Source organism: Bos grunniens, chromosome 5, assembly GCF_055505025.1.
Source record: "Bos grunniens cultivar Pamir isolate PY7600 chromosome 5, Bosgru_T2T1.0, whole genome shotgun sequence".
Classification (NCBI taxonomy): Eukaryota; Metazoa; Chordata; class Mammalia; order Artiodactyla; family Bovidae; genus Bos; species Bos grunniens.
Genome location: NC_141169.1, coordinates 10,070,187 through 10,096,282, shown reverse-complemented (window position 1 = coordinate 10,096,282; position 26,096 = coordinate 10,070,187). Strand labels below are relative to the sequence as shown.

General features: G+C 35.1%; 1 protein-coding gene across 11 annotated transcripts in view; it reads left to right on the top strand.

Annotated features, from left to right (window-relative positions):
• The window catches only part of PPP1R12A (protein phosphatase 1 regulatory subunit 12A), a 166,529-nt gene extending 145,455 nt beyond the window's left edge, over positions 1–21,074 (top strand). For 9 of the 11 annotated variants that reach the window (XM_086398836.1, XM_086398837.1, XM_086398834.1 and 6 more), the window contains 6 exons: positions 3,742–3,758; positions 4,994–5,129; positions 7,413–7,517; positions 13,387–13,434; positions 16,331–16,381; positions 18,897–21,074. In XM_086398836.1, coding sequence (XP_086254962.1) covers positions 3,742–3,758; positions 4,994–5,129; positions 7,413–7,517; positions 13,387–13,434; positions 16,331–16,381; positions 18,897–18,983 — 444 coding nt within the window. In that variant the 3' untranslated portion in view covers positions 18,984–21,074. Of the gene's footprint in view, positions 1–3,741; positions 3,759–4,993; positions 5,130–7,412; positions 7,518–13,386; positions 13,435–14,050; positions 14,259–15,558; positions 15,590–16,330; positions 16,382–18,896 lie in introns of all 11 variants that reach the window. The other 2 variants (XR_015163451.1, XM_086398835.1) reach the window with 2 other exon arrangements.
• The last annotated feature ends 5,022 nt before the right edge of the window (positions 21,075–26,096 follow it).

Here is a 26,096-nt window from a genome sequence, read left to right as displayed (position 1 = left end):
GCTTAGGCTATTATGATTTGCTTTCATTATAGGATGGTAAAACTTCTACTATGTGAAGAACATTAGTAATAGGTCAAAAATTTAAATAAGCATGGCAAGAAACTATGAAGAAAGGATTAATAGATTTGATTGTTTAAACAGGAAAAGCTAGAAAATTGCAAAAAAGACATCCTTATTAAAATTGAGACACATTTGCTCACTTTAAATAGTGTAGCCCTCTTTTATTGGAGAAGGCAATGGCACCCCACTCCAGTACTTTGCCTGGAAAATCCCATGGATGGAGGAGCCTGGTAGGCTGCAGTCCATGGGGTCGCGAAGAGTCGGACACGACTGATGACTTGACTTTCACTTTTCACTTTCATGCATTGGAGAAGGAAATGGCAACCCACTCCAGTGTTCTTGCCTGGAGAATCCCAGGGACGGGGGAGCCTGGTTGGCTGCTGTCTATGGGGTCACACAGAGTCGGATACGACTGAAGTGACTTAGCAGCAGCAGCCCTCTTTTATAGCATTTAAAAGATCAATATTTGTACTGTTTAAAAGACACAGTTAAAAAAAATTGGAAGCAGAATCCATGAAATTTATAAACATAACAAAAGAAGAAATATAAATGGCCAATAAGCTTAAAATATATTTACTCTCATTAATAACCAAAGACATAATAATTAATACCAAAGTGAAATCGACAAAGGTTAATAATGCTCAGGTTGGTCATATTTAGTTTTGAAATAGGCATTTTCATATAACACTTTGGGGCTATAATAAATTCATTTTCTTGAGAGATCAGTTGAGCAACACAAATCTGAACTTTTCAGAAAAAGTTCATGCCTCTTTGCTTTTCAGTTACACTTCAAGACATTTATTTCCAGTGAAGTGACTTACGTGTGCAAAAATAAGTCTAAAGTGTTGATAGTAGCATGGCTTTTGAAGCAAAATATTAAAAACTTTCAAAATGTCTATTAGTTGGGAATAGATTAAATGTATTTGTATGGATAGATATTTATGTGGTCACATAGTTTTGTATACAGAAAAGATTAACAGTAGTTACCTAGAGCATTTGAGAGATGGGGAATTATAGAGGAACTTTGTTATAGTATGGTATATGATCTTATGGTATTGCAGTCAGAAAAACTTAAAGGATATTTTTACCTCAGAAAAACAATTTTAAACCACAAGGGGGAAAAAAAAAAACACAGGGAGTCACAAGGACATTATGCTAAGTGAAATAAACAGGTCACCAAAAAGCACCTTCTGTATGATTCCACGGGCTTCCCTGTTGGCTCGGACAGTAAAGAATCTGTCTGCAATGCTGGAGACCCAGGTTCGATCTCCCGGGGTAGGGAAAATCCCCTGGAAAGGGGAATGGCAGCCCACTCCAGCATTCTTGCTTGGAGAATTCCATGTACAGAGGAGTCTGGTGGGCTATAGTCGATGGGGTCAAAGAGTCCGAGTCCGACACAACTGACAAACTCATGTGTAACAAAGAATAGAATTGTAGTTGCCAGGAGCTGGGGGTAGGAGGGTATAGAGATTTGTTTCAGTTCAGTTCAGTCGCTCAGTCGTGTCTGACTCTTTGTGACCCCATGAATCGCAGCACGCCAGGCCTCCCTGTCCATCACCAACTCCTGGAGTTCACTGAGACTCATGTCCATCGAGTCAGTGATGCCATCCAACCATCTCATCCTCTGTCGTCCCCTTCTCCTCCTGCCCCCGATCCCTCCCATCATCAGGGTCTTTTCCAGTGAGTCAACTCTTCACATGAGGTGGCCAAAGTATTGGAGTTGCAGAGATTTGTTTAGTGGGTATAAAATTACAGTTTTGCAAGATGAAAAAAGTTGTAGAGAGCTGTTACACAGCAGTGTGAATATAGTTAGCGCTACTAAACTATACTCTTAAAAGTGACTTGGATAGTTTTTTGCTTTATGTGCTTTTAACTAAAATTTCAATGGCACCCCACTCCAGTACTCTCGCCTGGAAAATCCCATGGATGGAGAAGCCTGGTGGGCTACAGTCCATGGGGTCGCTAAGAGTCAGACACAACTGAGCGACTTCACTTTCACTTTTCACTTTCATGCATTGGAGAAGGAAATGGCAACCCACTCCAGTATTCTTGTCTGGAGAATCCCAGGGACGGGGGAGCCTGGTGGGCTGCCATCTATGGGGTCGCACAGAGTCGGACACGACTGAAGCAACTTAGCAGCAGCAGCAGGAATTCCCTGGCAGTCTAGTGGTTAGGACTCCAAACTATCACTGCAGGAGGCATGGGTTCCATCCCTGCTTGGGGAACTCAGATCCTGCATGCCACACAGCATGGCCAAAAACAAATATATATGTAACATAATCAGTAATAGCACCATGACTTTTAAAGACAAAAAAATAGAATTTGAGTGATTTCTGCAACTACTGGAAGTTTTTATTTATTCTTAAAATTAAGTTAAACCAGTGAACCAGAGTTCACACTGAGGCGAGATGTGATGTTTTCGTTTGATATGTATACATTTTATTTCACATGTGGATATTTTCCAGAATTTGAATAAATAATCTTTTTGTTTGCTTCTGCTTTCTTTATTTGAGATACAATTGATATATAAAAATTGTGCATGTTATTATTCCATATTTGTGTATTGTGAAATGTTTAGTACAATAAACATCCATTACCACACATATACACATAGATATAATTATTTTCTTGTGATAGGAACTTTCAAAATCTATTCTTTCAGCAGCTTACGGATTTGAATTATATTGTGAAAATTGAAATTTAACTTCAAAATTGTTAATTACTATAAAATTAAAGAATAAATCAATAAAGTAAAGCATTACATAAAACATGGGCAGCAAGTACAAAATTGGTTTTGCAAAGGAAACTTAAATATACTTTAGTAAGACATTTTTAATCTGAATGAGGCTCAAACAGTTCCAAAGGAAGCCAGTGATTTCACAGCACATTTAAAGGTAAATATAATGGGAAAATTCAAATATCTAAAATTCAGAAATTAAACAAGCCATTTCTGAATAGTTACTTTATAGGAAATTATAGATTCAGTGTTCCAATGGAAAGAGCTAAAGATGCTAATCCCCGAAAAACGTCTTTGACTCCAATGAGACTATTTTATCCTAGTAATCGTTTCACCATTTACATTAAGAAGAGTTTTGGAGTGTCAGTATAGCATACCACTTCCTTGAGAAAATTAATCATAGTTTCCTATACCCTCATTGCTAAAGTTTGGAGGAATGTATAGCTGGATTTCCAGAAAATGAATTGTAAACAAAATATGTATATACTGTTGTACATCAAATACTTTAGTATTCATTTGTTGGTCTGTCCTGTTACTACCTCAAAAACAGAAAAATGGGAAAGATAGTTGCTTTGAGATGTCACATAATAAACGTGCATTTTGTAACGTAAATATGTTACTTTCTCCTTCTAAGTGAATTGTAATAATGGGTATGTGTCTTAGTCTTTCTTTTTTTCCCCTCCTAATTATAGTGTCATTTGTAGAAATTCACAAAATATGACTTTAAATTGGAAAATGTAATTGTATAGTATTGGACAATTAGAAATTTACGGTGACTCTGTTCTAGAATTTCTTTGTAAAACAACCACATTGATGTTAAAGTGCATAGATTAAATTTGTATTAATATGAAAATAATATTGAAGTTAAATTTTCTTGATTAATCAGTGAGTTACTTAAATGAAAGCATAAAAATTTAGTTACCCTTATGTTTTTCTCTTTTTAGACGGATTCCATTTCTAGGTACGTTTTACTTGTGTTTTTTTATTGATCTTTTTCTCATTTTATCCTTTCTAAAAATATGTTGCTAGGTATTGATAAATTTTTTAAGTTGATAGAGTTATTTTAGTAATAAAAAATCTATAGATATTTAGATGACCTGATAAGTGTTAATAACTTTCTTCATCAATTGTCATAGTAAGTTGCTAGGGAAGATTTTTTTCTCAAATCTTTCCAACAGTTATAGTTTTCTTAAGCTTCCTAAGTTACTTCAACATTGACCATCTCATTATTCACATTAGAAGCCAATGAAATCCACCAGAAATTTATTTCATCAGGTACTTAGACTCTTCTCCCTTATCCCTGCTTCAGATTAAGAAAGAAAAAGCCAGTGAAGACACTTTTAAAAAGTGTCATCTAGCTCAAATTGTTCATTTTTTTCAGAGAACCTCAACCACTTGAATCTAATTTCTATTCCTCTTCTCTTACCAATAATTGTTAACCAAAGCCTTGTAAAACCAAGGACAAATTTTTATATTCTGATGATTCTTTTGAATTGAAATGTGGAGGCATTAGCATTTATCAGAAAAAAAACAAATTCAGAACCAGATAAGAAGATCCTCATCTTCAAAAGAGATATGTTCTTCTTTAGGACAAACCTATTTCTGTTATCTCTTACTATCTCCGAGGATTTGGTTCCAGGAACTTACCCCACCCACCCAATGCAGTGTATTTCAAAATCCACAGATGCGCAAATCCCCTATATAAAATGGTATAGTACTGTCTGTTTATTACTCTGGAAAGACTCTAGTTAGTTCATCATCTACAATGTTACTAATTTTAAAATACATTCATATGCCACTTAAAAGTACTACCAATTAAACTGTAATACACATCAGTTGTAAGCCCTGTTCTGATTTCAGAGATGTTAAAATGTGAAAAAAAATATGATTTAAAATTGTTGAAATAATTTATCATGATGTAAAACCAGCTTTGACTTTCAGATATAGAGATTTTTGAACCTCCTTCTCAAACAACAGAAGAGATATAGAGATTTTTGAACCTCCTTCTCAAACAATGGAAGGGGAATAAAATAACTTCCCTTTTATTTATTACATATCATGAAAGTTGATTAGATAACCGATAAAGGAGAATATTATCTACTATTTTGGAATATCTAGTTAAAATACTAGGATGCATGTTAATGTAAGTTGTGAAAGCCTATAATAAAGATTTTGACTCAAACTCATCTTTTGAAGATATGAAATCAGTTCTACATCAGCTAGTGATCGATACGATTCCTTGCTGGGTCGCTCTGGATCATACAGTTACTCAGAAGAAAGAAAACCTTACAGTAGCAGGCTAGAAAAGGATGATTCAACTGACTTTAAAAAGGTACTTGGGTTATTCAGTTATATTTAATTAAAAATAATCTCTTTGTTGAGATTTTTGTGTTTGGATATTACTCCTGGAAACTCATAATTAAATCACTTTCTTAAATGACTTGAATTTTTCAGTTTTTGGCAATTCATGGTAAGTAGAATATAAATAGCTATTTGTTTGCCTTTTTAAAGGAAAGGGGAAAGTAACCAGGACTACCTGTGCATTGAAGTTTCTCAGGCCAGTACTGTGGTACTGTGGTTGAGCTGAAAGGGGACAGTGAGTAGATTTGGAGTAGAGGGGGTACGGTACATGTGTGTGCGTGTGAGAGAGCGAGCTATCTTTTCTATATTTGTTAACAGGAAGCAGCCAAACAAAGAATATGGCTTTTCCCAGGAGGATATAGTATTTCCTAGGTAACTGAAAACTTAAAATAGTACAAGTGCTATTAAGGATGAAACTAATTAAGAAATAAGTCCTGGAAACAAAGCAATCTAGAATTCTTAAGATCAAGATTCTTCATATTACAAACTTTGAATAAACCTAATGAAGTTTGTTGGAGGAAAAGGAAGGTTTGTAGTAATTGTACATGTCTGAGATACTTGCCAGCTATCTTAATTGCCCATTAAGAAAGTAAAGTCAACAGAAGGAAGATAGAGGTCAGCTTATGTTAGGAATAAGATTCAGTCATTCATTCAGTAAAGAACTGAACACTGAAGTGTACTCAGTAGTGAAGTTCTACTTGTGGCCAGTGGAGATGGAGATACTGTCCCTGCTCTTATGAGTACCTTCCATGGAGTAGGCAGACAAACTTTATCATATAATCATACACATCAGTGGATAATTTCTAAATTTGAAACCATAATCCTGAAGTAAAGACACAATTTTATAAAAGTATATAGCAAAGAAGTGACAGGGTCTGAGGGTAGATTTCCTGTGGTACATACATATAATGGAATATTACTCAGCCATAAAAGGGAATGCATTTTAGTCGGTTTTAATGAAGTGGATGAAGCTAGAGCCGATTATACAGAGTGAAATAAGTCAGAAAGACAAAAACAGTTATTTCATATTAAGCATTTATGCATTTGGGGTCTAGAAGGACGGTACTGATGAAATTATTTGCAGGGCAGCATTGGAGACATAGACCTAGAGAGCAGACTTTTGGACTTGGTGGGGGGGGTGGGGGAAGAAGGAGAGGGTGGGACGCATGGAGAGAGACATGGAAGCTTACATCACCATATGTAAAATAGACAGCCAAAGGGAATCTGCCGTATGGCTCAGGGAACTGAAAAGGGGCTCTGTAACAACCTAGAGGGGTGGGGCGGGGAGGAAAGTGGGAGGGAAATTCAGGAGGGAGGGGACATATTTATAACTATGGCTGATTCATGTTGATATTTGGCAGAAACTAACACAATTCTGTAAAGAAACTATCCTTCAATTTTTAGGAAAAAAAATTAATTTTTAACAAAAAAAGTAAAACTTCAGCCAAGAACAGCAAGACAATTAGTAGTCAACTGGCAAAATGGGAGAAAAGATGTTTCAGATGGAATTGCAAGCACATAGACCAGCATGATGGTGGGAGGGTACATAATGTATTGAAGTAATTAAATTTTTCGTGTGGCTGGTAGAGATTGTTATTTTGAAAATTTAACTTGCTGCTTTGTATAAAGTAGATTAGAAGGAGGTCAAGAGAGCAATTCTAATAATGGAAATGTCTAGGTAAGAGATAAATGTAGCCATCTGTGGTTGTAATATTAGAGATGAGGGAAAAATAAGTAGTAGATTCAGGTGTTAAGAAAATATTCAAGAAATCATTCACTTTCCTTTTAACTTTAGTAAAAATAATACAGGTATAATGATAAATGCCACTGATGCTCCATCTCAGTGTCAGAAATTAAAGAGGGAATGATAGGCAGAAAAGCTCACAGACCCCAAATAAAGATAACAGTGGCTCTTTATAACCTCAGCTGTGGTCACTGCATAGGTATGTGGTCCCTCTTTATCAGATAACTGAGTTTTTTTAATGGAAATTGAAAAGTCATGGTTTTCAGTTTAGGTATAAGTTTTAAATACTGGAACTAGTTTTTGAGGAATTCATGTGGGACAAAAACGCCTGCATAACCAAAAGTTTCTGCCTTGAGACCACAAAGCATTTAAATATAATATATTTAATGTATTTATTTAATAACTCATATGTTATATCAATCTTCCTGTTTTAATATTGCAAAGTGATCATTGGGAAATCTTAATAAGAAAGCAGAAAAGTAATTTGTTCTTCTCCCCTAATTTGCATAGCTTTATGAACAAATTCTAGCTGAAAATGAAAAGCTGAAAGCGCAGCTCCATGATACAAATATGGAACTGACAGATCTTAAATTACAATTGGAAAAAGCCACCCAGGTTTGTACATTTTTTCTCTTTGTTACTCTCAAGGTAATGGTTGTCATTTATTCTATCTAAAAGTTGCATTGTAATTTTCTCTTGTGTTCTGGATGTAAGTTTGGTTATTGATAATAGCTTATTTATTAATAAGGAATCAAGATAATACAGCTTACTGGTAACTTTTATTTTTTTCTAATATAGAAGTATAGCCTTATGGTGGAAAATCGAAGTATTTTTAAGCCTTTTAATATCTATGTTGTAGTACATGAAGGATTTTAAATGCTTATTTCCAGCATACCAAATGTAGGAAAGCAATAAAGGCATCTATACAGAATCTTGGGCTTCCCAGGTGGCTCAGTGGTAAAGAATCCACCTGTCAGTGCAGGAGAATCAGGTTCAATCCCTGGGTCAGGAGGATCCCCTGGAGAAGAAAATGGCAACCCACTCCGGTATTCTTGCCTGGGAAATCCCGTGGGCAGGGGAGCCCTGGCAGGCTACAATCCATGGGATCACAGAAACAGTCAGACACAACTTAGCAAATAACAACAATAATTACAGAGAGTCTTCTTAAAGCCATAAAAAAATTTTATAATAATTTTTGTTCATTAAGAATGTTTATTGTTAAAAAAAACTGATTTAATAATAATTCGAAAAGAAGATAACAGCCTGGCAGAGATAATTTTAGAAGTGAAAACTTGAATAGCCAAGCAGAACTAGGCCTTAGATCATACACATCCTAGCCTCGTATATACTGTCTAGGACGTGTATGATCTAAGAATTGTTTCCCAAGCTGTTTTTTCATAAAACACTAGTTCTGGGAGATAGTAATAAGTGCTGTCTCCTCTTCTTCCTCCTCTTCTTTTTCCTGCTCCACTTCAAAAAAAGAAAAGAGCTTTGTGACCTATGTAACTGAGAAATACGGTATATTCTGTACCTTGGAGATTTAGCAGGGCTGATTTATATGTTAAAGGCTCTAAGGAGTCCTGTAAATTTTAAGGAAGTAAACTTGTTTAATGTTAAACATAAGAATTTCTAGCATAAACACATTTCTATGGTAAACTTTTAGAATCTAGTTTGAAAGCACTCATCTAGAATGGCATCTTCAGCTCTATAAATGAGACATTCCTTTCTTTGACTAAAGACTCAGGCAATAAAGGTTTACTATGAAGATACACAGAGAAGTACTGCAGAACAAGAGCACACTTCCTAGTGAGGTGTCATAAAAACTTGGAATGTCATACAAGTTTAAACTTGCTGGCCTACACTTAAGTCTCATGGTAAACTGGAATGTCATCATTCTAGGTTGCATTAATAGCTTAGCGAGCTGCCACAAAATATCATAACTAGTTCCCTGAGACTAGCTTTAGTTCTAGACATTTGGTCATAATATTTTCTGAATAAAAATGACCATTGTTCCCTACTGTAGTATTCTGTCATTATGATGACCCTGCTTACTGCCTTCTCTGTATGTTTCTCTACTTTTCTGCCTACTCTGTTGTCATCTAATTCTTCCTATAAGTTTCTCATTCAAACTCTACAAGAGAGAGAACTGATAGAATTAGCCAGTTATCATCAACATGAAGCAGTCTTGTTAGTGCCCATGGTTCTGTTTGTATCCATTTCACAGAACACTGGACACCTGTTGCAAGCTGCCTTTGGGTCAAGTACCAATTTCTGTTCCCATTGACTGTGGTCAGAAAAATAAGTCACTGAATTAGAGTATGAGATATCGAGTAAATATTCAAAATTAATATCTTAGTTGGAAACACTGTGTAAATGTCATTTCAAAAATTTAGGGGTACATGTAAAAAAAGTGACAGAATGTTAAACTTTTTGTTCAACTTTATTGAGTTATTTACCCTGAATATTTAAGTGTACTGTAAATCTGTGTATTTTTTTAAGCATTTCTTTGGTAACTATTTATGAATATATATAGTAGTGTAGTTTTGATAGTTGCATGGAATTTTTCCAAGGAAAATAATCATCTTCCTAAGAATTAATCTTGAGATAGTAGATTGTGGACAAAATTTTTTTTATAAAATTCAACAATCATTGGCTGATATGTTTAGCAAGCTAGGAAAAAACAGAATTGGAAATTCCCTAGTGGTCCAGTGGTTGAGCCTCTGCACTTTCACAGCTATGGGCCCAGGTTCAATCACTGGTCGGGAAGCTAAGATCCTATAAGCTGCACAGCATGACCAAAAAAGAAAAGAAGTAAGCTTGAAGTTTAGGCCTGTTTCATAGTTTTCTGCCAAGGCCTGTAGAATCATTGAATCCTGCCTTAGTCCAGCCACCCTACTCCCTATAGAGTCCCCAAGGCAGCAAAATAGGCTAATTTGCCAGAAACCAATTGATGAATATTTATTTTGTCAAATATCAATTCACCAGGTTTGCTAAATGTGATTTTAACAGCTTTAACTGGAATATTTACCCAAAAAATTAAAGTTTTTTTTTTAACCTAAAAAATTAGCACATGAATCATAAAATTGCTGAACTGTCCCTGTATTAAAAAAAATAATAAAATGCTAATTTTCCATTTAACATTTTATTAATTTGTATGTATTTAACATTGTTCCAACAATTTTTTATTTCTTTCAGTTGTTGTTTAATGTCTTTTTAACATTTTTCAATCTTTTTAGCATTTTACTATTCATTTGCACTTGCTTAAGTGGCATATTTAGCCTTTGTTTTGTTTTTCTAGCAATTAAAATATAAATTTAAAGACATCCTAAGTATATCAGAATTGGCAGAAACAGTCTCATTTATAATTCTGAATTTGATTTTTAATAATAAGCAACTGTAATACCTAACTTTTCTTTTTCCGGAAAGAGTAAGCACAAAAAAAAACATAAAACATTTAAACAGCAGACTAAGAATTCCCTGGAGGTCCAGCAATTAGAACTCTGCACTTGTATTACCAAGGGCCTGCGTTTGATCCCTGGTTGAGGAACTTAAGATCCCATAAGCGGGGCGGTGTTGGTCCCTCCCCCCATAAAAATCAGTTGTATGAGGACTTCCCTGGCAATGCAGTGGTTGGGACTGTGCTCTTCCACTGCAGCGGACACAGGTTCAATCCCTGGTCAGAGAGCTAACATACCACATGCTACACGGTGCAGCCAAAAGTCTATTTAGTTAAAATTTAAAATATATAAAAATAACTAAAACAACAGATTGGATCGCCGCGATTGTTGTTGTTCAGTCGTTAAGTCATGACCTTTAGACCCCATGGACTGCAGCACGCCAGGCTTCACTATCTCCCAGAGTTTGCTCAGATTCATGTCCATTGAGTCAGTGATGCTATCTAACTATCTCATCCTGTGCTGCCCTCTTCTCTTTTGCCTTCAGTCTTTCTTGTATATGTATCTTCACCAGTGAGTTGGCTCTTGGGGTCAGGTGCCCAAAGTGTTGGAGCTTCAGCTTCAACATCAGTCCTTCCAGTGATTATTCAGGGTTGGTTTTCTTTATGATTGATTGGTTTGATCTCATTGCTGTCCAGGGGACTCTGAGGAGTCTTCTCCAACACCAAGTTCAAAAGCATCGATTCTTTGGCACTTAGCCTTCTTTCTGGTCCAACTCTCACATCCATACGTGAGTACTGTAAAAACCGTAGCTTTGACTTACGGACTTTGTGGGCAAAGTGATGTCTCTGCTTTTTAATACGCTGTGTAGATTTGTCATAGCTTTCCTTCCAAGGAGCAAGTGTCTTCTGATTTCATGGCTGAAATCACCACCCTCAGTGATGTTGGAGCCCAAGAAAATAAAATCTGTCACTGTCCAACTTTCCTCATCTATTTGCCATGAAGTGATGAGACCAAATGCCATGGTCTTAGTTTTTTGAACGTTGAGTTTTAAGCCGTTTTTTCACTCTTTTCTTTCACCTTCATCAAGGGGCTCTTTAGTTCCTCTTCACTTTCTGCCATTCCAGCTTGTTACTCATCCAGCACAGCATTTTGCTTGATATATTCTGCATATAAGTTAAATAAGCAAAGTGACAATTTAAATTCCCAATTTACAGCCAGTCCATTGTTCCATGTCTGGTTCTAACTATTGCTTGACTGGCTTCTCCGGTTTCTTGCGAGACAGATAAGATAGTCTGGTATTCCCTTTTTTTTAAATGAATTTTCCACAGCTGCTTGTGATCCACACAGTCAAAGGCTTTCGCATAGTCAATTAAACTATTAGTAATTGCCCTCTGCTCTTCCCTAGTAGCATATTGGACATCTTCCGACCTGTGTGCATATGTAAGTGCTCAGTCGTGTCCAACTCTTTGCGACCCCACAGATTGTAGCCCACCAGGCTCCTCTGTTCATGCAGTTCTCCAGGCAAGAATATCAGAGTGGGTTGCCGTTTCCTTCTCCAGGAGATCTTCCCGACCCAGGGATCAAACCCATGTCTCCAGCGTCTCCTGCACTGGCAAGTGGATTCTTTACCACTGAGCCACCTGGGAATTACTCTTCCAACCTATGGAGGCTTATCTTCCAGTGTCATATCTTTTTTGTCTTTTCATACTGTTAGATTCTCACGGCAAGAATACCGCTGTGGTTTGCCATTCCCTTCTCCAGTGGACCATGTTTTGTCAGAACTCTTCACTATGACCCGTCCATCTTGAGTGGCACTGCACAGCATGGTTCATAGCTTCACTGAATTACACAGGCCCCTTCAGCACGAAGGCTGTGATCCATGAAGGGGGGATGGCCATGATTAGATCTTAATTTATATACTATAACTATAAAAAAGAAATTTTGCAAGAAAGATCAAAGAGTAACTGCTTTACAAACCCTGATAGTACAAAAATATGAATGTTGAAAGGATTGACAGAAGAGAAAATTATATTAAGAAATGTTTTTGAATTGCCAAATTAATGAAGTTGTGCTTAATCACGATGAACTGTTTGTGTGTGTGTATATATATATATAGTTTTTTAAAGGATATTTTGTGGTTAATGACCATAAAAGAGCATTCTTGTTAAGTAGTTAGCAAAAACCATTCTTGGTAAATTTTTAAAATTGGTTATTCAATACATTGGCTTCTGGGGGATGAACCTTTTGATGAATTCATTTTCAATAAATTGAAAAGGAATCCCAAGGGAAATGTATGAATAGATGTCATTGTAAATAAAAACTAAGCACTTGCTTTTTTACTGTCCCTGTGCTCAATACCCACATGCACAGCTCCCTGGTTTTGAGTGCAACATGTGGCTTAAAGGCCCAGAGGTCCTTTTCATCTCGAGATCTCTGTAGTTGACTGTATAGTACAGGAAGCAGAAAACAGAAAAATGAGACCTGAGCTTGCCAGGAAAAGAAAAGCTATGTAGCTGGGATTTCTTATAAGAGATGTGATCCTTCTTACCAATTTTGGAACATGGATGATTAGAGAACGAGCTAGCAAGAGAGGGGAAGAGGCCAGACTGCATGGGTACAGAGGCACACGATCTGGTCCAATCCACATTTCAGTCAGGGTCCTGGAATCTGAGCCTGCGGGTTAGCCTCTCTTCACTGTGTGTAGACAGAGAGAGGGCTTGCGCATGGGAGGGAAGACTGGGGTGTTTTTGGCTTTGTGCCCACTAGTTATCTATCCTCGCTCCCGGCTTAACTGTGAAGACTTGAGGCTAAATGATACATAGAGGATGTCTAAGCATTCCTCTAATAAATCTTTGTTTTAATTTCGGTACAAATTCTGTTTTTTCTTTACTCACATTGTATTATTACTCCTCCTGAATAACATTACAAGAACAGAGGAGCATGGCAGGCTACAGTCCATGGGGGCATAAGGAGTCAGACGCACGCGCGCACACACATGCACGCACACACACACACAGTTACTATGATCCTCTCCCCTTCCCCGTCATTATTGCACTTACATCTCTTTGTTTCTTGCCTCCTTACAGAGACAAGAAAGATTCGCTGATAGGTCACTATTAGAAATGGAAAAAAGGGTAAGTGTTGATCTTAATGAATAAATAATCATTTTCCCCCTTTATTTTTTGTGTAAGCAATAATAGGTTTTCTTTAGTTTTGTTTTTATGGACAGTAGTTTTAATTAGTTTAAATTTATATTTATTAATTTGATTATGAATGTTTTATTATGTTAGAATGTTAGCTTATCCTCTTTATAGAGTCTTAAAGGGTAAAATTACCTTGTTAAATAAAATTTAATTTACTGTGTTATTCTTTCAATGGACCAAAAAACACATCTTAGTTCTGAAACATACCCATTGTGGTAATGAATCTGATATTTTTTAAATGCCATTTATCTCTCTCTGATTGTGTTGATATACTTAAAACACATTAATCATATATACATTTGGTTTAATTCTTTGCAAAAATAAAATACTTCCATTTTAAAGGTATGGAGACCAAATTTTTTAATTCTTTTTAAAGTTAATAATATTTAATTTTGAGTTTAAATATTTAACTTAAGTAGGCTCTTTTAAACCAAAAAATTAGTATAAGAAAATCCTTTTACCATTTTATGTCTTTCTACAATTTCTTGTCTGGCTATGATATATTCACGTGTATTTTTCTCCCTTTATTATTACCATTATTGCTCAGGGATCTGGCAGTGGGCATAGGAATAACTCCACAAGTTTAGTCTGAACAGTTGAAGATGTATATAAATGATCAAAAGTAAATGGAAAAATGCTTAAAGAGTACCTGTAATACTACTGAGCAGTGGCTAGATTTTCAAGGTTTCAGCCACAGAAGAAATTACATACTGTGGAGCTGTGATCTCTAGATCAAAGAGAGTCAAGAGTACTTGGTATATTTTTTTCCATTCCATTTCAAAAATAGCCAATTTACCTTTTTAATCCCCCTAAAAAGGAGAAAAGTTAATGCAGAATAATAGACAAAAAGTTATCTGTGTCATTTGCTAAATTGTAATGTGTAATAACTACTAGTTTTATTATGATTTCATCAGGTTTTAGAAATCATTGTTCTAGGCTTTTTAAAAACCTATTGATCTAACTTGTAATTGCTAAATTTTAGAATCAATTATTATATTAAATGTAATGTTATTACATCACAGTATAACTTACGGAATTTTATATCCAAGATATGTAGAAATAGTAAATAATTGTCTTGAGTCTCCTTTATCCATACTAATAGTTGGGGTGAAAGACATAGTTTACCATATACTTAAAATATTATTTGTTTTTGAGATAGTCACATTTTTAAAGAATATTTAATTTTTTGTGAAAATGTGTTTATTACAAAAATTTTAGCAAAAGATGAAAGTAAAATCTCCCTATCATGCAGAGATAAGTGATATTTTTCATCTAGGCTTATGCACTTAAATAATATACCCATGTTCATATTCTGACATTCCCACCTGACCTTCTTTTTCTGCCTGTCAAATGCAGATAAATTACAGAGCAGTCAGTCTACTCTCAGTTTAACAGACGCTGGTAGTCATAGTACTAATAATAACTGCTAACTTTTATTTAGCACTGTCTTACATACCGGGCAGGCACTGAGTTAAGTACTTTATATGTATTTTTTTCTCTTAACCATATTTTTAAATGGTAACAAGTTTCTCAGATACAAGAAATTGCCTGCAACTTTACAGTTGGCAGTTTGACAATTCAATATAGTGTTCTTCTCTTGCTTTACCACTAATTAGTTAAAATCTTGAAGACACATAATAAAATTAAGGCTGAGAAGGGTGTTCCCCATCAGCTGGAGGAAATATTCTATTGCTGATATTGCACAAAGTTATGAGGACCAAATATTATATGTCCTGGTATTTTGAGAAGTGCGGTAGTTTTATGAATGGGTTGTGGCTGTACTGTTAACTAGGAGAAAGTTCTTTTTATCAAAAATAACATTTTTGTCTACCTAATAATTTTTAAACATGCTAATATAATAGAAAAACACTATACTGATAAGCCTATGAATAGGATTCCATCTGTTTTTTAAAATCACATAGCCTAAAAATGTTAACATTTACAGTAAATGTACTGCTTTACTAAGTATCAGCATTAATTATTAATCTGGGAAAGAATGTCTTGGAAATAGTGTCAATGTGATTAAACTAAATTTAAATGGTTTGTATCTGAAAGGTGACCGGCAAGAGTCAGTATCTTCTCGGCGGTATGACCTAACCAAAGTTTTAAGCACATTAATTACTGCTGCTTGCTTCTTGCATAACACTCTAGAATGCTTATTATATGAGGGAGAATAAGAGTGCACACTGCAGTAATATACTGTATGTTGCCTTTGCCTGTCACTCTTTGAAACGAAGTGGTTTAAAATAAATGCTACAGTTGCTTCTTTATTAGATTCACTGCATTAATGCTACACAGAGTATAAAACTAAATACAAAGCTCTAAAGTCGACTGGACAAATGATGACTAGTATACACTGTGGGTGGAGGGATAACCATCTTTTAGACCGTTTTGAAATTTTAAAATACACATACTTGAGTCACGTTTGCTTCTTGCTTTTTCTGCTTCTTATCACTGTAGAGTAATTGCATCTCTGTGTGAGTTTTTGTTCTTTTCTTTTCTGTGCAGTCTTCAGTCTTAAGTATCAGTTTACTCTATCCCTAGTTTTATGTAAACTAAAAACAGTTTGAACATGTTATGTGGCATTTTACCAGAAGGTCAAAGCTTTAAAGAAAGAGCTTATAGGAAGTAATAAAGTAATGATCTTCATATTTATTTCTCTCAAATTTTGGAGAGCTCTGTACACATCACTGGCATCACATCTTTTTCTACACTGCTCCTGATTTGATTGTTTATTCTAAAGTTTTATTCACTCTTTCACAATTTAGAAGAAAATGTAAGAGTGTAATGATTATATCAGTAACAGTAATACCTTAAATTCATCTAGGAACGAAGAGCTCTAGAAAGAAGAATATCTGAAATGGAAGAAGAGCTGAAAGTAAGTAAACAGTGCTGCGGTGTAAGCTCAGCTTTCCCAGTGCTAGCATAGACGCCGTGTTCATGCCCCGTTCCCAGAGTTGCTCATGCACTTTGTGGGTTATCTATGTCGTGTGCTTCTATTTCTTCCTAAAGGCAGGTTTTACGTGAGCTAGAAAAGTATTTCAAACTCAAATTCTTTTGTTAATCTGTTTTTATGGCACTTTTGATGTTCAGGTATAGAATAAATAAGATGATATTGACTAAGATTTGGAATGTCTCATTTATTCTTTACATTTCAAATATTCTGTTCCCTGGGGAGAAAATGGTGAACGGGGATCATGCAAAAATGTTCTTTGAAAATGAAGGACATTAGAGTAGTGGACAGAGGTATGGCTTATTGAATTCTGCATCACCTGTGAAAACAGATTGGTTTTGAATATTGGAGGGTACATTCTTTGCAGGAAGAAAAGCATAATATAATTAATTGATTACCTCTTATTACATTGGCTTGTATAAAATAATCATAAATTAATGAACTAATACATACGATATTATGCCCATAGAATTGGAATTTTAAGATTTAAATGTTTTTCTATTGAATTATTTGTTTTTTTATTGGAACATTATTGAATAGCTTTGGAGAAAATGTTTTTGGATTTTGTTTGCTTGTGTGTTTTGTTTGCTAAGGAATTTTAGAACTGCGCTGTTTACTTATATAAATTTCATGGAATATTCTCTTAAGACTCTTAATTTTTTCTTCTTACATTTGTTGCCTATGATTCTTTATATTTTCATTGTACTCTTCCACTTTCTTATTTTTTATTTTCTATTTCTTTATGTTCTGATTCCTGCAGAATCTGCACCAAATAAAGCAAATTCAAACTCTGAGAGAGTTAAATGAGCGACTGCTGACTGAGAATAGGGCCTTGACAAGAGTGGTAGCCAAGCGCTCAGGGTTCTGTAGGCAACTGCAGTCTGTGAATCTATAATTTATAGTTTCATCATTTCTTCTTAGTAGAGCCAGGCAGGTGTTTTTGTATTAGTAAGCGTGTCTTGAGCTCACTTTTACAAATTAATGCCATTGTGTCTGGAACTTGTCATGTAACTGTTTAATTGTGCATGGCTTCTCAGAATGTTGGAAAGTGTCACTAATTGTGTATTGTCACTGATAAACTGCAGTAAACTAAGGGAATGATCTCAGCATTTAGATAAAAGACTTTATCTGTACTTTTACAAAGCTTGTGTACATTTTTGGCTCTACAGATTTTTAGCACTTAAAAATACGACTTTAATTCTTTACTGGAAAACGGAACACAAACAGTGTAACATATATTTTATATATAATTAATATATATGTAGAAGCTGAAGATTAAACATGATTATCTGCTTTTCAAAATAATGTCATTTCAGTCAGAACCATCTTAATTAAATATTACTCAGTTCTCTATTCTGGAGGTATCCTAATAGATAAACTTCAGATTACTATATTATATATCCATACGTTCTGAGCACAGGTTAAGAATTGATTGGTTCCACATAAAATTAAACTTCTCGTGAAAATTTTGCATAAGATAGTTTTGCAAGTAGTTTTACTTTTATCTAAATTTATAACCTAGTACATTTTGAAAGCTGAGGAAAGAGACCTAATTATCTTGGAAAGTATGTTTTAATGTCCAAAATATAAGCTATTCCATTTCCTATCAAATCTGGCAGAGCACATGTCATTTAAATCATTCTTAGTAGAAAACTCAATTAACTTACAGTATTTCCTCCCCCTCCTTCACTTTGTCTATAAAAAAAATTTTGATACGTTTTCAGGGTGTAAGGGTATATTTTTCTATTTACTCCAAACACTAGTAGTATTTTTTATGAAATTTTTAAGAAATTTTAAGAAATTTTTAAGATATTTTAAGAAATTCAGACTTATTACTTTGGCTTGTAAATTATTTTTGTCTAATGAGAGTAGTAATTGCTTTATTATCATTTATTGAGCACCTATCTTGGATCAAACATTATGTACCAGGCATTTAAACTTAATACAAGGTAGATCATTTAAGGAATTTTAATAATTTAAAACAAGTCTGACTCCCTCAAAACTTCCCTAAATAGTCGGGTTTTCTTGCAGAGTAACAGTGTGGCTTGAGGTCTGACATAAACAAAGCAAAAGGCCTTAATTTAGGCTAACAGAAACTCTTAAAGGAATTCCCTTTAAGAGCCTATCCTAACATAAAAACAGTCTTCCTTTCCTTGGCTGCTCTAATATGGTATGCTTGTGGGTCATGATGTCAAGTGATTTAGTACATTTCAGTTGATAACTTTGGGAGAATAAACCTTTCATTTCATCATTTATTAAACTAATTAGCTTCACAAATTGTGGGGAGGGGCCTCTTTCTTCCTGATATATGTTTTAGTCATTAGAAGTATATATAACTGACAAAGCTTGTTCATGTGTCTTGTGGTAAAACATAACATTTAAAGAGGAACACTTTAATCTCATTGAATTCAAACTTTTTCTTCTATTTTTCCTCTCACAGATGTTACCAGACCTGAAAGCAGACAACCAGAGGCTAAAAGATGAAAATGGGGCCTTGATCAGAGTTATAAGCAAACTTTCCAAATAAAAAAAAGCAGCAAGTAATGGAATTGCACATACTAGTAACCCAGTGGACCATAATTGACCGTCACTGGAAGCCTGGGAAGAATCCTTGGAGACTGTCATTTTTGGATGTCCTGCCAAATGCCCTCTTATCTAGGAGTTTTGTTTAATTTTCTGTTTGTTTTTTTTTTTCTCTTGTATCAAGACCATTGTTTCATGTTAATGCAGCTGCTGAGAAGAATTTTTTTTATGACTGAGAAAACTTGTTTACAGCTCCAGCATATAAGGAAAGTGTTCAAGGCCAGATATGCCTCAGATATTTAACCAGTAAGCCTTAGTTGTACATAAATACTTTTGTGTCAACAAAAACTCAGCTCTCACAGAAGACAGTTATTCAGCATTTTTTGATGTGCCATGCCACAGTTTGCAGTTTTTCAATATTTAATTTTATTTTATTTTGTTTTGTTATTGCTTTACATCTAAGTTTGGGTTTGTATCTTTTCCTTCTAACTCTTCATGTGGCAGACTTTCTGTCGTCTCACAGCTTTCTCATTTACAGAAAAGAACACTTGCTCCTCTGAAATCATTGTCATATATTAGGCTAATGTTGTTGTCCCCACCTGGAACTGAATTGCTTGGTGGAACATTTGCTTTCACTGTTTGTGCAATATGCATTTATTCCTTTTATGAATGCTTTAAAGTCATTTGAGATTAGATTCTTTTAAGTCCTATTTTCTGCCTTCATTGGTCACTTTTTTGTTTTTGTTTGTTTTTTATTATTGTAGTGTAAGATGTTAGGTTCTGTAATCTTCACATTCATTTTAGCAGGTACTGAGTGATGCTGTATATATAAATAAGTGTATTGTTTGATTTTTAGACCACCACATGGCATGCTTGACTATTATTTCAAATGTCTGTTAATGCAAAGTAGGCTACTCCATAATAGTGTTAAGAACAAAACTTAACTAACAAAGTGATATAAAGACTTAAATTAACACATTATGTGGAGCCCTATCTTTACAAAAGTTTTCTACTGTAAAATGCTTTTACTTTTATTTGCAGTTTTCATTTGATAGTATTCAACCATAATTAAAGTTGCATAAGATAATTGCTTCACATTTCACATACCTATATTTATCTGAGTGCTGTCTAAAACTGTTGTGCTAGCCAAAGTAATGCTATGAAATCATTTGCAGACTTAACCCGTGAGTTTGTGTTAAATGCACTGTTATTGCCATGTGAAGAGGCATTGACTTTGATACCACCATCATGTTCAGACCATTTTATACATTTCAGTGGCCTTTTTTAAAAAAAAGAAAAAGAAAAGCAAAACCAAGTAAATAGTGAAGATGGCATTTATTTGGACAAATAGCTTTTATATTTTCATTAAACCATGCAAAAAGTACTATATCTTTCTGGCACATAACTGTCTCCTTAACCACTGAACAGTTCAGCCATTTGAATAAATTGTACATTGTAAAGCTTATAGTAGCTAATTGTATTATTGATTGTATTGTATACTATTCAATGTGAATTTGTACCCCTTCATTTTAAAAGGTCATTGTGTTCTACTGCCTATTTTAGATTACGTTGGGGTTGGGAAAGGGTGTTTTGGTAAGCAGGATTTTAAGTCCTCTCTTGATTGGTTTTATGAAGATATAAGGTTATGCTCTTACTACCAAGCTCAGGATTCTTGATTTTTAAAGGTACAAGGATAGTTGTGGGAACTTTATTTTTGGTTACATTTGAACTGTATGAATGGTGGGTCTGAATATAGAGAATTTCCATGGTCTTACGTGGACGTAAAACATACAGATAATTGATCAGTTTGAGTGACTGCAACATATTCTGGTTGCACAACAGTTAGGCATGCTAAGGATTATATTTGTGAAGTTTGGATGCCTGTGAAGAATGATTAAATACGTGTTTCTAATGTTTTAGTGTTTTGTATTTAGGTTATTTATTCTTTGTATCTAAAACTGAACAGCTACTGTGCTATATTGATTTTATTGGTAGTATTGAGCAGACCTTGTTTCTGCATGAAACTAGTTGCAAAACCCACTATTTTGGAAATAAAAATGTATTTTGACATATACAAATAAAATGAATAAAACTATTTTAAATGTGTGAACTTTTACTGAAGACGTTTAAAACTTTGTTCTGATATTTGAATTCTGCATGGGTATCTTCACTGACTGCTTTACTTGGATTCCATTGGTATAATTTTTGAAATTGTAATATTGTGATAACTTGCACAACGTTGTACATGCACATCTGTAAATTTAAGCTTAATTGCCATATTTATGCAATCTGTGTATCAATTTGAACAAATGTTTATATATTTTACATAAAGCTATCTGTGTGCAGAATCTGAGAACTAGTTTTTTTATGGTAAGTGTGTAAAGAATAATGATGAAAGTGAGTTTCAAGATAGTAGCTTTGTAAGCATAAGACTTCATTTACCTAAGTATTTCGTGGCTTCTAAATTAAACCTGTGCTTTTTCTTAATTGCAGAGATAGACTTGGGAATACATATAAAGATAATATTCCATTGAAATGTAAAGTAGTAGATCATTCTCCAAACTAGAACTGTCCTAAATTCAACCCCAAGCTAACTATATATCTGTAAGTAGATAAGAGACGTTTCTGGTTGGGGGAACTTTGGTAGAGGACTTGCAGTGGTAAAGCCTATGTTTAACAAATTAATACGGCAAGACTTGAATTCTCTTGTTTCCACTTCCAGTACTTTCCCTGTGCATGCTTACAGAATGATAGATGTTCCTGTTGTTTTTCCTGCATACAGAAAAGAATTTCACATGCACATACGTCAAACCAAAAGCTAAATAGCTATAGAACTATCTAGGAGAGTATTCATATCAAAAGTAAAGTAGATAATTCACTAATTCATTAGGCTGCTTTATTCTTTTGCTTAAGGGTTTATTTGTTCAGTTGCTCAGTCATGTCCAACTCTGTGACCCCCATGGACTGCAGTACACCAGGCTTCCCTGTCCATCACCAACTCCCGAAGCTTGCTCAAACCCATGTCCATCAAGTCAGTGATGCCATCCAACCATCTCATCCTCTGTCGTCCCCTTCTCCTCCTAAGAGTTTATTACCACTTAGTCTTTCCCAGCAAATCTGAAACAATCATGACTCCCAGTGTCAGCACTCAGTGAATGGTGTAAGAATCAAATATCCAGAGGTCAAATTGTTTCCAAACTAGTACACTGTATTCCCCGTAAGAAATAACAGCCTTGTAGGTTGTCCTTCACTTTGTCATTATAAGCAGAATACAGAACTAACTCTCTGACCAGTTTTTAACAATCCATTAGTCATATCTTGCTAGAGAAAACCTTTGGTTGCAAAGATGAAAGCTGACGGATAAGCAGTCTTTTCTGTGATGTTCCATGTTTTACGCTGTGTGTGGTCTCTGTGTCAGAGTGTGCGTATGAGAGTTGTCCAAAAAGGGTTGGGTGTAGAATGAAGTGCTTATTTTCCTATTAAATATCTTTAAGTAGCTAAGTACGTTTCTTGACTTTGATTTTAGAAAGGGTCTCTGGGGTTATGTGCTATGAAACAACAGAGTGCTCTCTCTGGTGTCATGTTGCTGTTCTAAGCCCACCAGATGATCAGATTACAAAGTAATAAATTTAAAAACATAGGAGCCAGAAGTTTAAAATTCTATAATAAAATGACATAAATAAGTCTTACTACTGTAACTTAAAACTTTATTACAAGTTTTCTAAAGTTTATTAGAAGTAGGCATTTTTGAGCCAGGTTGTCCCAGCTTGTCATTGCTTAAATTTCAATAAACATACAGGTTACAGACATTAACTGTCTTTTAATTAATTTTAAAAAGCTGATGAGGAAAAGAAAGGGAAATGTGAGAAGAAATGAGCAATCTTAGATTTTGTCCTAGATAACATTCAGTTTGTAGGGCCTGTGTTTTGTCTTACAGGTCTAATGAGAATGGAAGTGGAAAAGAGAATGATTTACCTTCTCTTCCCTTCCCCACGCTCAAATTACTCTTATAGGTTTGTTTTGATATAGGTCTGTTTCAATAGGCTATCTAGTTTGATCTTTAAACAACAGGCTGGGTGGCTATCGGTGAGAAAGCTGAAATGTACAGATTACTAACTGGGTCAACATTCCAAGCCTAGTACAAAGCTAATCTCTTACCTAAATTTAGTGGTGGTTATCATTTTTTTCCCCCAAATTCCTCATCTAGGACTTTCCCCTCTGTATTGCTTAGTTTTATAGTTTTTACATGTTGAGATGGTGTTTCTTGGGTTTTTTTTATTTTTTCTTCTACATTCTTTCTCTAATCCCACATTCTTGCTCCCACACCCACTAAATTTTTTTCTCCTTAGGACTTTACTAAACTATGTGCACTATACTGAGATTCTTAAAAGATTTAATGCTTAAGCAACTAGTTGATTTCCTGGTGCAAATTCTAACTATGCCTAGTAGACCCATCATAAATTTGTAAAGGATAAAATTTGTATTCACATCAACTCAGAAATGACCCCACCCGAAAAGAAAGTACGGTTGGCCCTCTGCATCTGTAAGATTCAGAGGGCCAGCTGTACTATGTACTATTTGAGGAACTCAAGTATCCACAGATTTTGGTATCCATGGCTATCCTGGAGCCAATCCCCCACAGACACTGAAGGACAACTGTACTCAAAGCATACAGTAGGTCTCTATAAGATATGCATGGCAGCAGTGCGACTCTTAACTGGTTACTGTGTAACAGATACACCTTGCCTGCACTTGTTTTTATGATAAATGTGCTAAATGTGTTCTAGTGATACACTAGTGTATGTGAATATGTTCGGAGCTAAAGAAAATCAAGACCAAGTAGAGAGCATAAGAAGCTCCACACAAAAATGAGATAAATTGACAATATAACTTAGTATGTTAGTTCTCTCCAATATTTTACAGTTCCCTCTGTGTCTAAGTGTATTGTTTTTTTAAATTTGAGGAAAGCATTTTTAGAAAATGATACGAATCAAAATTTTGTGGGATCCGTAGAACCTTTGCAGAACCTATAGGGTGCTGATTTTTTAAAAACTTGACAGTGTGCAAGGAGCTTTGGATTTAGTCAGATCTAGATTAAAACCTCAGCTACACCACTTGATAATTGTGTGACATTGGTCAGATTAACCTTTCAGGCCCACTTTTTCAGGTAAATGACATATCTATATAAAGTGCCTTGAACAATTCGTTGAGCTTAGTGGATTGATGCAGAACAAACATATTATTACATTGAAGAAATTGTATTTATCTCTTGTGACTTTTAAAAATACTAATCTACTTTAAAATATAGTTTCTTCTAGGCTCATTTGATAAATGTTGATAAATAGTATTTCCAAAGAATCTCTTCATGATAAAAAATTAATAGGATTGTTTCTTCTTATATTAAAGCAAAATTTTGGATTAATTTACCCAGTTAACCATAAACACTTATTTTTCACTAAGGGATCAGTAAGGGAGAAATAAATGAGGTGGATTTTGGAGGACCTCCTACAACCATTGGAAAGAAGGAAAAAGTACCATACACCTCTGTAACCATGCCACATCTGTCCTAACAGATTCCAGGAATACTGACTTTCGTGTGAATCTAATCCATCTGTGGACCCTGTTCCTATTATCAAAAAAGGAGAAAGTGTCAAGGAGTTTATAGAAGTGCTATACAAAATGTATTTGCCATGGAAGAGACGGTTGGTAAGTATGGGCTAGTAAGTGTTTTAATGAATATGTAATGTTATTTGTTACTCTAAATTGTAATTTTTCATTAAAATTGATAGTTGTTGAAATGTCAGAATTATCAGTACTTTAGGATGCTTCTAAAGTCTGCATAATGCTTTTCAGAAGATACCATGAGGTCATCTGGGCCATTCATCAACCTACAGATCAAGACTAACCTTGTTGCATAGTCTGCGTTAAGAGTTGTATAATCTCATCTGTGTCTGAAATTTAATGAGTCCTGCCTGTCTCATTCTTAGACTGTACCTCTGATGTCTAGTACTTCCTTTACTGTAACCAATAAAAAGCCAGAGGAGGGGAGCTAAATCTTAGTGTTTTCCATGTTCCAGATCCTATACATACCTTGTTTTTCTGGTTTTAAATTATTTGTAATCTGTTTATTTTATTCTTTTATGAGCTTCATGAAAGGACAAAATCTTTTTCATCTTTGGTCTCAGCCATTAATAATAGTGCCTGGCACATAGTACATATTTGCTTGCTGTTTTTAAAAGGAAAGAGTAAATATGAATAATTGTGATACATGTATATTGTGGAGGAAAAAATATTAACTGTCATCTAGACTTTTAAGAAAACTTTGTAAGATGTTGAGTCCTGCAGACTTTGTTTCAGTCATGCGACAAATTCTTATTAGCACTTCCATGCCAAACAGCCCTATGGAGTAGGAATACTCCCAGAAGCAAACAAGCAAAGACAAGACCTGCCTTGTGGAGGTTACTTTCAGGGAAGAGGAAGATGGAAAATAAGCAGTTATACTATTTTAGAAGATAGTAGTTACTGTGGAAAAAATAGAGCAAGGAAGGAGGGTGAGCTAGTCAGAGAAGGCTTCACTGAGAAGGTAACATTTGAGCCAAAACTGAAAGAAGGGGAAGACAAAAAACCGCAGGTGTTTGAGAGAAAAGCATGTCCAGGCAGACGGAGCCACGTAAGCAAAGGCCTTGAGGGGCAGATGCGCTTGAGTGTTTTGACAAACATTAAGGCTAGTGTGGTTACACAGCCAAGTGAGCAAGAAGCAGAGTAGTAGGAGAGGAAGTTGGAGAGGCATCCGAGAGCTGGATGAAGGGCGTGCTTAGATGCGTTTTGACCAATGCTGTGCACCAGACTTTCTGCTTCAATAACTTGACTCTCTTTCTCTATACCCTTTCCCAAGGATATTCTGTAGCTCTTTAAAGTCACATACTTTTGTAAAATTAGTTTTTATAAGAGATCAGATCAGATCAGTCACTCAGTCGTGTCTGACTCTTTGTGACCCTATGAATCGCAGCACGCCAGGCCTCCCTGTCCATCACCAACTCCTGGAGTTCACTGAGACTCACATCCATTGAGTCAGTGATGCCATCCAGCCATCTCATCCTCTGTTGTCCCTTCTTCT